The sequence below is a fragment of the Leuresthes tenuis genome, unplaced genomic scaffold (assembly GCF_036924035.1).
Source record: "Leuresthes tenuis unplaced genomic scaffold, fLeuTen1.0.hap1 SCAF_20, whole genome shotgun sequence".
Lineage (NCBI taxonomy): Eukaryota > Metazoa > Chordata > Actinopteri > Atheriniformes > Atherinopsidae > Leuresthes > Leuresthes tenuis.
Window position 1 is genome coordinate 11103951 of NW_027325374.1, and position 15975 is coordinate 11119925.

At 38.1% G+C, this 15975-nt stretch overlaps 2 protein-coding genes across 2 annotated transcripts; one reads left to right on the plus strand and one right to left on the minus strand.

The window, feature by feature from the left end:
* The first annotated feature begins 1448 nt into the window (after window positions 1-1448).
* LOC140278466 (phenylethanolamine N-methyltransferase) lies at window positions 1449-3155 on the plus strand. Its single transcript, XM_072373479.1, has 3 exons — window positions 1449-1635; window positions 2180-2390; window positions 2640-3155. The coding sequence occupies exons 1-3, from the start codon at window positions 1461-1463 to the stop codon at window positions 3076-3078; spliced, it is 825 nt and encodes a 274-aa protein (XP_072229580.1). The 5' UTR covers window positions 1449-1460; the 3' UTR covers window positions 3079-3155.
* A 200-nt stretch (window positions 3156-3355) lies between these two features.
* On the minus strand, window positions 3356-15686 carry LOC140278370 (protein phosphatase 1 regulatory subunit 1B-like). Its single transcript, XM_072373356.1, has 5 exons — window positions 15360-15686; window positions 8648-8731; window positions 7228-7303; window positions 5363-5491; window positions 3356-5251 (listed from the first exon to the last, which is right to left on the minus strand). Exons 1-5 carry the CDS (start codon window positions 15468-15470, stop codon window positions 5118-5120), a joined length of 534 nt encoding a protein of 177 aa, XP_072229457.1. The 5' UTR covers window positions 15471-15686; the 3' UTR covers window positions 3356-5117.
* Between the last annotated feature and the right edge of the window lie 289 nt (window positions 15687-15975).

Here is a 15975-nt window from a genome sequence, read left to right on the forward strand (position 1 = left end):
TGGAAATTATGCACAGTTTTTCTGTGCATAATTAGAGACCAAGAATTTAGGGCCCACTATCTTTTAAAAAAAAAAAAGTTTAGATTTTTTTTATCTTTATGAGGTGATCTTCTTTTATTTACTCCTTATGGGAAAAAACACCAGAATGATGAAAGTTTTCTGTACACCTGCACCATCGTGCTGTGACAAAATTAAAGGTAACCCAGAGCTGAGCTGACTGACACTGCTGAACCCCCACTGCCCCTGGGACAATAGATAGCTAAATTGGTTCCTGTAGCTCTGGTTAAATGTGTTTTATCCCATTATATCAGTCCTGTGCGTTTTTTTTCTCTGTCGCCTGCTTTTGCCCTTTATCTATTCTTCTCTGTTCCTCCTCCTCTTTGCTCTTTATCTATTTGACTCAGGGGAAGAAACTGACCCTTACCTTGCTCCCGCCTCAACTAATCCACTAACTATGTGTTCATCAGGGTTTGTGTGTGACCGTGCATGGGTGTTGGTGTGTTTCTGCACAACCTAAAAGTACAAAGCTTTTGGTTTCTTTGAGTCAATCATTTTGGTGCTCTTGTTATTTTTCTTCATTGTCTACAAGACATTTGTGTTATTGTATGAAATGTCTCCACAACTATTGAACAATGAAATCTGATAGACATTTATGTGTCGTATGTTTTCTATACCAGAAGGACTTGAGACAGTAATATATAGTATTTATGTTGTGTTACAAAATGTGATTGCCCCTAAACTCATTGGCAGCATGTCTTGTTTAACAGTGCCCAGGTGATAACAGAGCTGCCATATAGTAGCTGCAGCTACACAACCACAAAGCGCCCCCATGCTCAACGTCCATAAAGCTAAGCTGATCAGTTATACTATAAGTTTAAAATAACAAAAAGTACCTGTACTGTTCATTGTACTTCTTGACATTTTTTGGCCAAAGGAAGTGCAAACTTTCTTCAGTTTAGAAGACATTTCAGACCCTTGCTAATGCAGACGAAACCTTATGTCTACATCTCCGTACAAACATCGGCTCACTAAGACAGACTAATCTGTTTGTCTGAAAGATAAACTCGTTTGTTTCTTTCAAATGGGTTGCCTGAGATTAATCTGGCTCAGTGCAAAAGGCCCTCTATAATGATTGTGTAGATATCGAGGGCCTTTGTGAGGTGGATGAAGGACCTGAAAGCCATAAGAGGAGTCCATTAATGGATCTAGTGTTTGAGGAGGCCCTGTGATCTGATGGTATCATTGCCGCAGGGCAGGGAAAGGGAACCAAACAAATATTGGAAAGCATGGGCTGAAAAACAGGATCACTATCTCTGCCTGAGTAGCCCAAAGCACAAACGCACACATAATAGCATGAAAACACGAACGCACACGTATATAAGTCAACCCAGCGGTCAGTGATTCACCTGAAGAGTGATCAACCAAAACAAAAGTGCAAAGGTAAAGCCACAAAGAAAAGGATGATGGAAGAAAAAGGAAAAGAGATTGGAGTGGCAGCTATGGCAGCCTGCTACCAGAAATTTGATCCCGCAGCATATCTACAGTACAACTACACTCCGCCACGGGCTGATTTCACAAGAAAAGACAGCATTGTGCCTTGGAAACTGGCATGTCTACATAGAGCTTTCACTGAAGGTAAGATGGTCAATGCAAACTGTATTCTGGCATAATTTAAAAGCATAAAATCCAAAATAAAAATGACTTTTTAACTCCACAAAATCTTTCCTTCTCTCTTCCTTTCTTCTTCCTCTCTTAAACTTCCTATTTCACTTCCTCTAAATTGTGTGGTATAGATATACAGATTCAACTCTTGATTTACTTAATACCCCTTGAAGCATAAGATATTTTCTTTTTTGTAAATCCAGAACTTAAGATATCTAGAAATATCAAACTTTAACAAAGATCAAAAGAATAATATCCTAAATGTAAAGGATCATAATTTAAGATTTGGCATGATAAACTTCTAGAGTTCTCAACAAAAATTCAAAGGAATGTTATGTGTGAAATTTTGATTTCTCATTTCTCGTAGCTAATTTTTATTTCATCGATATCCTATATCTGGCTAATTCATCTAAGACACATCTGAAAAGTTTATAAAATTGTCAGCATATCTAGAACTCCTCCTTCCTAAAAGTCTTACCTCTTCTTCCCTATGCTTTTTGTCATCCATTTCTCCCAGGTGATGTGAGTGGGGAGCTCCTAGTAGACATAGGCTCAGGCCCCACTCTGTACCAGGTGCTGAGTGGCTGTGAGGTTTTCAACAAAGTGTTCCTCACAGACTTTCTGGAGGTCAACCGGCAGGAGCTGAGACGCTGGCTGCAGGGTGAGGGAGGATGCAGTCTGGACTGGACACCGTACTTAGAACACGTCTGCAAGCTGGAGGGACGACGGTAGAGAAACGATCCCTTTCATATGTCTGAAGTACATCTTTAGATATTGTTACAAGAGTGTCTGCTTCCGACACATTGTGGTAGTTCAATGTAATATCTAATGTACAGTTTATCCTAGAGAAAATAAAAAGCTTTTATAGCATAAAAATACTGACGAATGACTGTGTTGTGCAAATAAGATGCTGTGTTGTGCACTTGCAATCGTGTTTTTCATTTAAGTGGTTGATTCATAAAGATTGTTTCTACCAGGCCCTCCGCATGGACAGAGAAAGCAGCCAAGCTGCGTCAAGTCATTGCAGACATCCTCCCCATTGATGTGCACAGCTCTCAGCCTCTGGCGTCGGACGCCCTTCCTCCAGCAGGAGCCGACTGTCTAGTGTCCTGCTTCTGCCTAGAAAGCGTCAGCCCTGACCTATCTGCCTTCACTCGAGCCCTGGGCCATATCCGGAAGCTTCTTCGTCCTGGTGGCCATCTCCTGCTCATTGGAGCACTGGGAGAGAGTTATTATTTAGGGGGTCCTGGGGTAAGAATCCCTGTGGTCTCACTGAACGAAGCCCAGGTTTGTGATAGTTTGAAGGAGTGTGGCTACACTCTGATCCGGCTGGAAGTTTACACTCTATCTCAGGATATGAGGGTGGGAGTTGATGATGTGACTGGAGTGTTTTTTGTAAAGGCAAGAAAGAAATAATGAGTGAAGTGGCAGAAATTGTAAAAGAAGTAAAGAGAAAGATTTATAAAATGTTAAAGTTAGAGCTGGGGTAAGTGCTTTTCATAGCGTATAAAATCAAGTGCATAACAGGCACTTCCAATTATTAGGCTTCCAATTATGCCCACACATATGTTTTTGTTTGGTAGAGAGGTTCCTTTGACTGTGATCTTCAATTATTCAAAAAATATTACACAGAAGAAACACACAAACATAATCATGAAATATTTCATTTATTTCATTTTAATTGGTTGGCACAGGTCTTTTCTGAAAGCAAGTAAGCGACTCCATGTTATTGCCAAGGTACTTATTAGTATTATAAAATGTAATTAAACATTGCCTCCTGCAGCGCAAAATCAGCTACTACAGTATTACGATTGTAAATGTTAGTTACAAAGTGCACATTATGCAAAATCATAACATAGCAAGCTCTGCATAAACAGTATATTTTGATGAAATTCTATGCTTGCTTTGACCATCTGTTAATAATCTAAAGATTGAATTGATCTAGCTTTTCTGTAATGTGTGCCTCTATGAATAAAAATGATGCATCCATGTCATCGTGTTTTACTATTTCAATATCTTTTGTATAAAATTTGTGCACTACTGAGAAAGAGTAAAGTCCATGTGACAAGCTGCAAGAAATCTATTAACTAGGCATGTGAAAAACAATTGGAAAAAAGAAATAAAAATAAGGAAGAGAATAAAAACATTTATCAGCACTTATTGTTACAGTTCCACGAATTAGTTAGTTTTGGGAGTGGTTAAATTCTTATTGTGAATCTCATGATGTTGTGTAATTAAAAGCACTGAACACTGGGTGTCACTACCTGGCCATCTTTAGTGACTCACTAAACATAATCCATAAACACCTTTGTGCTTTTAATTGTGATTTAATTCTCAGTTATTATACATGCTGAAGACAAGAACATAGCACATAAAAAGGAACTAAAAAAAACAAAATTTGGTCTTTGGATGTTCCCTGAATGAACTAAAGTCGTCTCTGATCTCGTTGAACTAGTTTAATAAAATGTATTAATTTTAAAAAAAGCATACTTTTTATACAGGGTCATGAATAAATCTCAACTCTCATTATATACTTTGTAAAAAGAGTTTTCGGCTTTAGGTGATATAAAGTAACTACTTTTTCATGTGAAAATTGCTTTGTTTTCTGGTTTGGTGATGGCAGTAGATTTATCAGATTATTAAATTAAATTGATTAAAACTTTGTCCTTTTGGATCAACTTTATTCTTTTCCTGTTAACAATTGAAGCAGTTCCTTTAAGTATTTAAGGTTTTAAAAACAGAGGGTATCTTTCAGTTTCCCAACGCACAAATAAGGCTGCATTATTATGATTAGTTGGATTAGGCCGATAGGGTATTACACCCTTAGTCTGCTGTGCTCAAATCATCTGTAATCCCGCTTCCTTTTGTTTCATTGACCTTGCAAGCAAACATCCAAAATGACTGCACTTCATGTGATAAATCCCAACTCAGGACCTGATTCGCAATTTCTGACAAATCACTGGACATAAAATAACAAATCTCCTCCTGTATGTTGCACCTTGTTGCAGTAACAATATCAACACAATACAACGGATAAAATACTACAAAACCAAATCGTATGTGTTAGTACATTATGTATAATATGACTCATTTACCTTTGCACCAAATAGATGTTTTTTGAAACTACAGTTCTCATCCGCTCTTATATTTCATGTGGAGTGTTTTTGGCTGATCTGTTCCATGCATACTTGGCTCTCTCAGAAGTGATTTCCTTTATCAAGTCTCAGGTTAAACCTTTCCCCACATCTGCTCATCTATATTCTTCTTTGTTCCGCATACGTTCTTCCCTCTCTTTTTCCACATTCCTTTTTTTTTTTTTTGCCCACAAACACTCAAAGTCAAATCTATAAAACACACTTTTACATACACCCAAGCGCACACACACACCCACAGACGATGCATGTGCTGTGCAGGTCAAATCCTCACAAACTCTCTCTCCATAACCCTTTTTTTTGTCATTCTCCCCTTCCTTCCTCACTTTCTGTGGCCTTCTCCTTGTCGTCATGGTGATAATTGCGCTCCACCCTTTCAGTCGAACTGTTCAGTAGCTCAAATGGATTTCTTAGTGGTCTGCATTCATCTCTTGGATCTGTAATGAAAATAATTTCAAAAGTGTAATCAAGTCTGTTAGGTGAAAGTGACAATATAAGAGAATTTCCGACAAATGCGGAAAAAATGTTTGACTGAATATCCCACCCACTTGTAGCCAAAACTGTCTGCTGCCTCTGCTCGTCATGTTGCTCCTCTTCCTCCCCAGAAGAGGGCTCCTCTCTGTCCACAGACTTCATGTCTAGGGAGGACAAGTGGGCTTGAGCCATCCTCTGGACAGCTGAAAAAACAAATCACCACACTACATAAAAAGGAAACTCTGTGAAAATGTTATACATAAAGACAGATTTACTCTTATGATGATCAATAGATGGGTGAACCTAATAATATGAGGTCGAAAGAATTTATTTACAGTATCTGTGTTCTGACTTTTTCTTTTTAAACAACCAATGACTGAGTTTTTTTTACACTTGAGAGATGGTAATAAGGTGTGAACAAACATGTTACATTTCAAGCTTATATGATAGATTTACAAATAATTAAAATCTGGAGGAAAGGACAGAGTTAAGTTATTGAAAACAGAAATGCTCTAGTGAACATGTGTACCTGTCAAGTCAATAAAAGTCCCATTTTCATTGGTTAGAGCAACATGAAACTGATCTGTGCACTATAATTCCTAACAAAGATATCAATTCTCTCTCTCTTTTTTTTGTTTGTAGCATGTTGATCAGTCACAGCATCAAAACCACGTCCATGATATTGTTTAGGTCTCTCTTCTGTTGCAAAAGTAGCTGTGACCTGTCAAGATATGGACTCCACGAGACCTCTGAAGGTGTAATGGAACACCAAGATGTTGACAGCAGAAACTCAGACTTGATTTTGTGAAAAATCTCTCAATACTCAATTAGATTGAAATCAGAGATTGTGGCTAGGATCATTATTCTTCTGAAAGAGACAAATGCTCTCAGGGTTAGCGTACTGTCATGAATTGGGAGTACAGCGCATCGTATGCAAGATTAAGTAAGGTATTATGTGACAGAGTATCATCTGCATTAATGCCAGGGCCCAAGGTGTCAGAGAACAATTTGGCCGTGAGCCTCACATTGTCTCCACTTGCTTTCTTTCCACAATGCTTTCCGATGTCTTCTCTTACTCAGGTAAACGACACACAAAAAACATAATGAAATATTAAATGTGATTAATCACACCAGACCAACTTCTTCCATTGCCCTGTGATACCACACAGAAAGCTGTTTAACTATAAATGGTGCTGTGGCGTACAGCAGGCTTTATTCCTTCCTGGTCCGTTGGTTGTTCTATCTTGGACCACCTCTAGTAGGTAATTACAACTTCATACTGTAATAATAGGACAATGGGGTCAGTAAGATAAGATAATAAGATAATAATAAAAATATAGATAGATAGATAGATAGATAGATAGATAGATAGATAGATAGATAGATAGATAGATAGATAGATAGATAGATAGATAGATAGATAGATAGATAGATAGATAGATAGATAGATAGATAGATAGATAGATAGATAGATAGATAGATAGATAGATAGATAGAAAATGAGATGGAGACTGAGAAATACTTTTATATTTTTGCATGTGGTAATATTTGTATCACTGTGTGTGTGTGTGTGTGTGTGTGTGTGTGTGTGTGTGTGTGTGTGTGTGTGTGTGTGTGTGTGTGTGTGTGTGTGTGTGTGTGTGTGTGTGTGTGTGTGAAACCATGTTGCAGCTGCATTCTATAATCCAGGATGATCCACAGCAGACTCACAGCTGTCTCTGCTCCTAATCTCACATAGTACGCATTCACTCACTCATACACAACACACACATACTCACGCACACACAAATCTCACGGTTTTTTGGACATGCATTTAGTCCAGACAGATATAAATCACACTGCAGCTGCCACAGCAGAATTAGACCTCCCAAATTCTTTAATTTTGTGTCATTATATAAATGAAAATACATGCAAAATGATGTCGGACGAATGCCTTTACCTTTAAGTGAGGGTGGCTGGTAAGCTGACATGTGAACCAGTTTGGCTTTCAAGGCTCCATTTTCCCCCAGAACCCACTGTGAAAGTAAGCATGTGAATCATTGTTACAGCTAATGGACATGTACCATATGCTTTGGTGTTACGTCAGTAGAGATTGTCAGAAAACTCTGCATCACCTTCTGGTTCATGTAGCCTCAAACAAATTACATAACATCCTCATTAAAATGTCTTTACATTATATATTTGAACTATTGACTATAAAGCAGAGAAGCAGCAATGATGATATAAAATGTATTTTAGAACAGAGATACAAAGGGAACCTAAATACAATCATAGATGTTGCAAGGACAGATGAAAATGTTTCAGAGGTTGGTCCATAAGAGTCAATGCAAACAGTCTAAACTTTATACCATTTGTTTCTTATATTAGCAACTATTGCACACAATTACTTACTTGTACTTATACTTATACTTACTTATTATAATTACTCATTTCTCTGTATTTTTGCAGTTTAAAAGAAAAACTCCAGTGGTAATATCAATCTATGGTGCAAAGTTAGTTCTGATTTTACATTTTTCTCATCACACTTAATTACACTTTTAATACTGAAGCATCAAAGCTCTAGCTATATTGTGTGTACTTTAAGAGTTCCAATATGTCAAAGGTCTGTGGATTTAGACCTGCTAAAATTTATTTAATGGTACTGTAGGTCTGTATCTAATGGTTTAGTTATGTTCATGTTTGTTTTCTTATATTCTTTGCTGTTTATCTCCGGTTCAGTTTAAAGATGGAGTCTCCCCTATTTCCATGTCTTATATTGTTACTTTACTTCCTGCTTTGTTTTGTAAACCGTTCTCATTTGTAATTATCTCTTGGTTTTGCTCCCAGAGCCTGCCACACACCAGGTTTCAGTGAATGATTATCACTCTGCTGTTTTGCATTAGCCATTAACTCCATCCGTAGATAAACTGCTGGTTTACCCCATGCAAGACCAATGTGTTTATCTTACCTCCAGTCCTGCTTTTTGTTTTGTTCCCCTTTAACTGTTGCCTGTTCAGATTACATTTGTTTAGATTACCTGCCCTGCAGCACTTTAAGTTTTGTTCCCTCTGATAAGGAATTGAAGACTTTTGCTTTCTATCTTGCTGCTTCCTGTAGGTTTTGCATTTGGGGTCCTTTCATCCAGATATCACCCGATGGAAAAGGAACGTTTAATTGTCAAGACAACGTGCTTTAATTCACACACCTTGCACACACATATATATAAACATATAAGTGTGTATAAATATCTATACATGTAAATAGCATTGTATTGTGGTGTAATTGCATCTACTTAGTAACCATTGAAATTTGATGCAAAACCTTTTCTGGTTTGATTTTCAGCACTTCAGTACTTCAGCAGTACACATCACTTGACCCACCTGATGTGGACCGTTTTCTTCCTCTGGTGATGGTGGGTCTGTCAGCCTGAACAGTGTTGCTGGTGTCGGCCTCCGACGTCGAATCTTGGCAAACAAAAAAAAGGGAAAGGTTGTTTTTTGCTTTTGGTTCGTCAAAACCAGACTGCGTGTTTTTCCACAAAAAAATAGTGTATGAGACTTATTTCCAAATATGTCACAGTTGTTAAACTATCAACAATATCTTATTCAGTCATGTAGTTTTTGATGTCATGTCTGCAGAGGATTACCTCTGACAGGTATTCATATCATTATGTAATAGCCAGCAAATGATTGTTGTGCAGTTGTTCCTGAAAAGGATTTCATTTTCATTTTGCCATAGACGGTGGCTGGATTACTAGTGATCCAATAAGCAAAGCTGTTTGTTCCGATTTTTTCTTTCCTGTCTATTCTCTTTGTTCTTCCTTTCTTTTTTTTGTCTGATTGCTTTTTCTCCCCTAAAATGTTTTAGTTCAATAATACCTCTCAAACACTCCACAATCTACAACACCCTAAAACCTGATGCTTTGCTCTAAGCACTGACCTGGTTTCTGTTTTTGTAATAATCTTGGAAATGTGGGGTAACAGTACTTATCTTGAATTTTGCATTGCCTAAAACCACTGGTTTAGGATCATCGATGGAATAAGATGTTTTAAGGTCGATTAGAAAAATGTCAGTATCAATCTGTTTCACAAGCTGAATTTCTTTCCCCCCAAAAATTGCACATTAAGGATATTTTCAATATCTCATGATGAATTGTAATATCATCTTGAAATTCAAGATACATTTTAGGAGTATTCACTGTGTTGCACATGTAGGTGTGCCACAAAATGTGAAAAATGTGAATCCTGGCATTGATTGTATGAATCAATACGTTTGATTTGTATGATCTGGAGTTATGTCTTAGTCAATTCATAAAATTTGATAGTGATAGGTGTGGGTGTTCTGAAAGACAGAACATCTCAGTTTCTATACACTTCGCCTTTAACTAAACATAAAATCGAACCATATACATATACTTGCAGCACATGCATCAGCTATTGTCTCAACTATTTGCACATGTGAAAAGGCTTGTCTGCTGTTACATCCATTTTCTGATGGCTGTAACCACAGAAAGCACAACCAAAATTTTGGCTGTTGTAAAGCCTTTAGACTTACGGAGGCAAAAGTGTCCAGTTTTACTCAATTTGTTAGACGACGTGTAGCAAACAATGTATCCCCAGTGGTGCATTCATTGGCGCTCTGCAGCAGCAGAGCAGTTGTTTAGCCGACTTAGTCCTATTTGCCTCACTCGCTGATGCTTTATCTCACTGTGGCATGTAAGAACTGTGGCTCAAAAATCTCAGCTACCTCATGTATTGTGATATTTGTTGCTAAATTTAGGGCACTGTCCTTGGTGCTGAGGAAGCAGTTGGATTTGTATTGAACGTTTGGTTATAATTGATGGACTGGCGACCTGACAAGGGTGTACCCTGCCTCTCACCCAAAGACAGCTGGGTTGCTTTTGCAACAGTTTGAATGCATGACTTTTATTTGTGAGTATTACCATAACGTGTTATATATAGCAAAATCTACAATATATTTGTCACCTACTCACTCTGTTTTATAATGTGTTATTGCAAAAGATTGTTATGAGAAATGCGTGGCAGCCAAACCAATCACAGCTTGGAATGTAGGCATAAGATGTGTGGGCAGCTTTCACTCTGCAGCAACTCTTACTGCCTCTTACTCCCTTTGTGTGCTGAATTCATACATATTCATCACTCAATCACTTGAACAAAATACAATGCCGCTGTTGGGAGAGCAAATGTAAATACAAATTGGGAGGCATAATTAGAGTTGGGGAAAAAAGTTTTCACATGAATCTTTTAATGTGGCAGTTTCACAGTGTCCCTCAAACAGATGGACACAAACATCTCTCAGTGAAAAATATGTGGAAATAAAGGGCCGTTCCACAGGTTGAGCACCTGTGTAAGTCTTTTTAGTCATAGTGTTTTGTTAACAAAGTTGCAACGAGGTCAAGCACCAACAAGGGAAGAACTGTGTATTAGGACCTTGGTGTGCAATAGATATACTTGTACTAATCCTAGTTAATGCAGCTTTCTTATATATTCATGGAAATATTAGATTTAGCGTTGTCACCTCAAAGCAAGAAAGTTCTGGGTTTGAACATGGTGGTCATCTAGGATTTTCTGTCAACTTCCATGCTCTCACTGTACCTGTGTGGGTTTTTTATTGCTTCATCCTACAGTTCAGGAACATGCATAGAAGCTTATGTATTGTAGTGTAGCATTTGCTGTAAATCAGAGTGTGAGCATTTGTGGTTGGTCTTGTCTGTGTTAGCCCTGTGATGGAATGGTGACCAGTCCAGTGTGTGCCCTGTTTCTCGCCTTGTTTCTATTGGAAATACATCCCTTACCCCCTTTGACCCTTTACAAGTTGAAACGGACACAGGGATGGAATGGATAATGCTTACAAGGTTGTATAAATCATAAATTATTGGGATTATTCATTTATGATTTTTATAAACCAAATTATTACTATAATTATAATAGGGATTAAGGTTTTCTTCAGGTATTGAATAAACCCCTGAAAATGTATCTCTAGTCTCTAAAATTAGATTACGATTTAGTTAAAATCTATTTTTAGATGTGCTGTAACTTTACTCCTTTGCCTCATGCAATATGCAGTGAATCTATAAATATCCTACTTAACCTCATCTCATTGTCACGTAAGTTCCTCCTTTGAAAAACACACATTAAGATGTGTGTTCCAAGAAAATGAGCCTTTAACTGGAAAGAAAGAAAGCACAGAAGAGATATTTAACACTCAAGGTGGCACTGGTAGAGAAAAGTATTTTGTACTATCAGAGCTTAATAGGGCTAAGGCTCTGAACATAGCTGCTTAGCAGAGAACTTTTTCTCTTAGTCATCTCTTACTGTCAGTAAAGACTATCTTCATTTTCGATTTATTCATTTGAGCTTTGGAGAGATGGTGCAAATGGCAGGGGTCAATCAAGCTTGAGGAAGAGTAAGGCGAGTAGTAATCGAAACGACAAAGTAGCAAAAAATAACTGCAGGTGAAACAAAATTAGATTTTCTTATCGATTCACAGCAGTTACGTTCTAAAGCACAAAAAACACCCACATCTCAGCATGACCCTGCAGTAAGGTACCACATTGCCAATTTGTGTGGCTGCAGCCGAATAACTTTTTTTCACTATATCCTCAAGCATGTTGTGTCTGCACTTTAGCTCAGACCTACTCAACAAATGTTCAGCAGCAAATTAGCAGATCAAATCAGTTTAGTTTTCCCTGAACTTCAATGGACACATAGGAATAGTCCCTGGGACTCCTTGATAAAGTTCCTGAGGCTAAATGTACCTGGTAACTTTGGTGAAATGCAGTCTTAATATTAAATACCATTTAGAATGTTTTTTCCCCATCACTAAATTCTGTACTGCGTTGTTGTAAACTGTATAATTGAAAAGTACCTGGAGGATAAAACTTGACTAGAAGTTAGGTATAAAAGTATATCATTTGACAGCACTTTTCTGTGGATAGTAAGAGTGAGGACAATTGGACCAAACATTCATATAAAAACCTCACTTCTACTCAGAAATAAGAGTTTAAATAAACATCCTCCCTACATCATGCTTGATAGTGAGTATGACCTTCAAATCTATCAAAACTGAATCAGTCGGGTCAGGACTGTGACCCAGAGTCTTTTGCAGAGAAGGAATCTATATCCACTTCACTGGTAAGACCATACAGTGACAACACAAAGATCTTGTTGTGTTCATATAATGCTTCAGTGAATAATTATTTGACCTTTTCTTGTACCCAGAGAAGTAATTTCCTGTTCACAAGTTTTTACGCCACTAACCAACCAATTTAACTGGGTGCTGGTCCTGAGTTTTACCAATTCCAATAGGATAAAATGCAACACTATAAAAACACATGAAGAAAATATACAAAACCTAAATACATGTAAATATTGACACTTACAATTCCAATAAGTCCCCATTTCTAAAAAAACATACAAACTACATTCTCAACAACTTTAATCGATTTACGGAACATTCTCATGATTTCAACAGTGATGAGTTTGAAGACTGAAGTCTCTGTCATCTTGTGTGTCTAGAAGACATTTACAACAGCTTCTGTTAAAACAGGTGAAAAGTACACTACAATCAAAGTATGCACCCAAAACTACAAATTTTCACCCACAACTATCCACCTAGAGTCACTGCATCGTCTTCACTAGCCAATGTGTTGCTCCTGTTCATGCCTTCCATTTCCATTTCCATTTAGCCACAGTAAACCATTTTAAGACTGATACCTGAAATGGAGCTATGTCATCTTTCTCTTTTGTAAATAGCTATTGTGAGTTAGCAGGGACACATTAGAATCTGCTGGGTTTGTTAAATAAGAGCCTGCCAGAGCTCTTGGATGTTGTGCAGGCAAAATTTGTTTTTGGCTTTAGCTGTCCTTGCCCTTGATTCAGGCTTCAGTCATCCACAGCTAATCTCTTTTTCGTTTTAATCAGTTGCCTTCTTTGCCTATTTTTTTCCCCTTTGCTTCTCTTGCTTGCCTTCTGTCAGCTATCTTTCACTTTGTTCTTCCCTCTACACAACAATTTGTTTATTCCATTATTCTTACTCCTTAATGCTTTACCTGTCTCCTTTTCCACCTCTATGTCATTACTTTCTTTTGAAACTGTTTTAGGGCAGCATAGTGGTGTGGTGTGAACTCACAGCATGAAAATTCCCATTTTTAATCTCAGCTTTGGCCTTTCCTTGTGGAATTTGCATGCACTTTCCAGGTTTTTCCTTGCCTCTTACCGACTTCACAAGCACTTTGTTAACAACTGCATTTACCACTAATACTTGTTTTGAATAATTATTAAGATTATCTGGGTGCATCTATACTTGGTCAGGCATAAGGCTGTATGAAGTTGCTATTGATGACTCTCTGAGCTCTTTAATAAGCCTTAACCAACACTAAATTTACCAAATTTTTAGGCAGAATGCTGGCCTACAAAAGATTTATCAACCAAATTATCAAAGTTTAGGCAGAATAGGGATAGATTAGAGAACAGAAACACATGCATCTGGCAAAGTGAAATATTTTAAGAGTTTGAAAAATTGGGAACAAAAGATACCGCTAAGCTATCCGTTGAACTAGGAACACTTTTCCAGATACAACTGTAACATACTGAGTTCGCTCATCATGTTGATGTTGTGGCCTGCTGCTTTTAGACAGGATTCAAGTACAGTCGAGTCTCGTTCCACATAACATTAAACTTTTTTTCTAATCATCAACGTAAAATGTTTTGCTGAATAACTATGGTATGTTGTAAAGAAACTGAAGTATGTAAAGATGGAACCCTTTTGTCAATTTATGTGGGAAAGAGTAATGAATAAACACTGAGGAAGTAATTTGCTCCATAATGTGAACCTTCCCTGGATGAGAAAAAAAAAAGAAGCAAATTACCATAGGAATGTGATTAAGATAAGAGATTCGTGAGAAATGTTCTGTTCTGAACAGTGTTTCAGAAAAAGAATAAACTTTGCTGTTTAAAAACCCCTGGAGACAACAAGGGGGCTGTAAACTGCAGATGTGTGAAAAACATTTGCGTGGTATTGATTTATTGGTTTATTTTTACATTCCAGCACAAAACAAGCTTTCCAAACAGATGCCCTATGAAATCTTCCAAATCCTCCACTGAGGAGAAAAAAAAGATTTTCTGAAATGGCACCTGGTTTCCCATTAGGAAGCAGGATTAAGATGGGAGTATTAACAGCGGAAGAAATGGATTAACCTAAAGTATTACTGCAGCAGTTCTTTTCCAAACATGATCTTACTGGTGCCTAAGTGATTTTATACGGACCTTAACATTAACGAGCCTACTGCATAGTCCTCCTAACACAGTGAGGAGATTGCACAAATACAGTTTCTGCTTCACCACAGTTCCAATGCTTGTTTTGGGATGATTCAGTTGTAGTTTTACAAGTTTTATTTTAGAGAATACACTCACCACCTTCTCCCACTACATGAGTAATAATGTGACTATTTTTTGTTTCACATGCGTAGTTTGGGCTTTCTTGCTCAGGCTTATCTAATGTTCAGTATTAGGGATTGTGCATTATCCCCCTCTTTCTTTCCTCCTCCAACCATTTGAAGATCAGAGATGCTCTCATCACTTATAAAGGTTTCAAAAACTGAGGCAGGACAGCTCAGCTTAATTTCACTGCTGCCCCAACTCTGCTGTCCACTGAGTAATACAACATAAAAATACAGAGTTCTGTGAAATCTTGCTTGATAGTTATGTAACTGTCTGGTAACCTTAGAGGCAAGGACTTAAGCTCCATATTCCACAGAGAAATGTGACCCTTACGTCTGTATCAGTCATGATGCAATGTATTAGTAGATCTGCCAACGAAAAAAGCCACTAAAGTGCAGAATATATTCATTAAATAAAGAACAAGATTTTTCCAGCAGACTGGAGGATTTAGGTTACACAAACAGGCTTAATGACCCAGATCTGACCTCCCCGTTTCACACACACACACACATACACACGCACGCACACACACACACACACACACACACACACACACCCACACACACACACACACACACACACACACAGTTATTACCCGTCTACACTACACGTCGCATGCCCTTGCGCTCACCATCTCCACCTGTAGTGGGTCCAGCTGGAGGGGTACAGAGGAAGGCACGGAAAACTGGATCTTCCTCTTGGCATCCTTGTCCGCCTCTCGCTCCATCATCTCCGGGTCCATGGCATCCAGCCAAGCGCACAAATGTCCAACTTAAAAATCCAGGGGGAGTCACTTCCGATATAACTGTCAGAGTAATCTGAATGACTACTTGAAGCTGAAATAGTAGGTTTATTTCTTTTTAAATATCCTGATAAAGCGGTAGTGAGTGACTAGCGGTATCCCTCTGTCCCAAAAGCTATCTGGACTCTGGAGTTCCGTTTGACAGATTTGCCTGCTTCCTCCCCTCTCACGCTTTTCTCCCCCCTCCCAAACTCACATCCCGTATGTGTCTTACGCTCCCACTGTGATTACTATGTGACGGAGAAAAAAAGAACAGTGAAGGTGGGGAGTGCGTGCCGAAGCATGATGATGCTTTCGGCTGCCGTCGGAAACTGCAGTTCAAAAGTGGCCCAGACAGAAATTTCCTTTAAGGTGGAAGTTGTTCTGAAAGTTGTGAACCATTTTGAAGTAAAGGTTAATCTTTCTTACTTTCAAAGAACAAAACATTACAAAATCGAGACAGACA

Excerpts from the sequence above, each read along its gene's own strand:
- LOC140278466 (XM_072373479.1), top strand. The coding sequence starts at position 1,461 with ATGATGGAAGAAAAAGGAAAAGAGATTGGAGTGGCAGCTATGGCAGCC. Across the intron at positions 1,636-2,179 it reads ACATAGAGCTTTCACTGAAG|GTGATGTGAGTGGGGAGCTC; the intron begins GTAAGATGGTCA and ends CATTTCTCCCAG. Across the intron at positions 2,391-2,639 it reads TGCAAGCTGGAGGGACGACG|GCCCTCCGCATGGACAGAGA; the intron begins GTAGAGAAACGA and ends TGTTTCTACCAG.
- LOC140278370 (XM_072373356.1), bottom strand. The coding sequence starts at position 15,470 with ATGGACCCGGAGATGATGGAGCGAGAGGCGGACAAGGATGCCAAGAGG. Across the intron at positions 7,304-8,647 it reads AAGAAAACGGTCCACATCAG|TGGGTTCTGGGGGAAAATGG; the intron begins GTGGGTCAAGTG and ends TTACTTTCACAG. Across the intron at positions 5,492-7,227 it reads CCAGCCACCCTCACTTAAAG|CTGTCCAGAGGATGGCTCAA; the intron begins GTAAAGGCATTC and ends TTGTTTTTTCAG.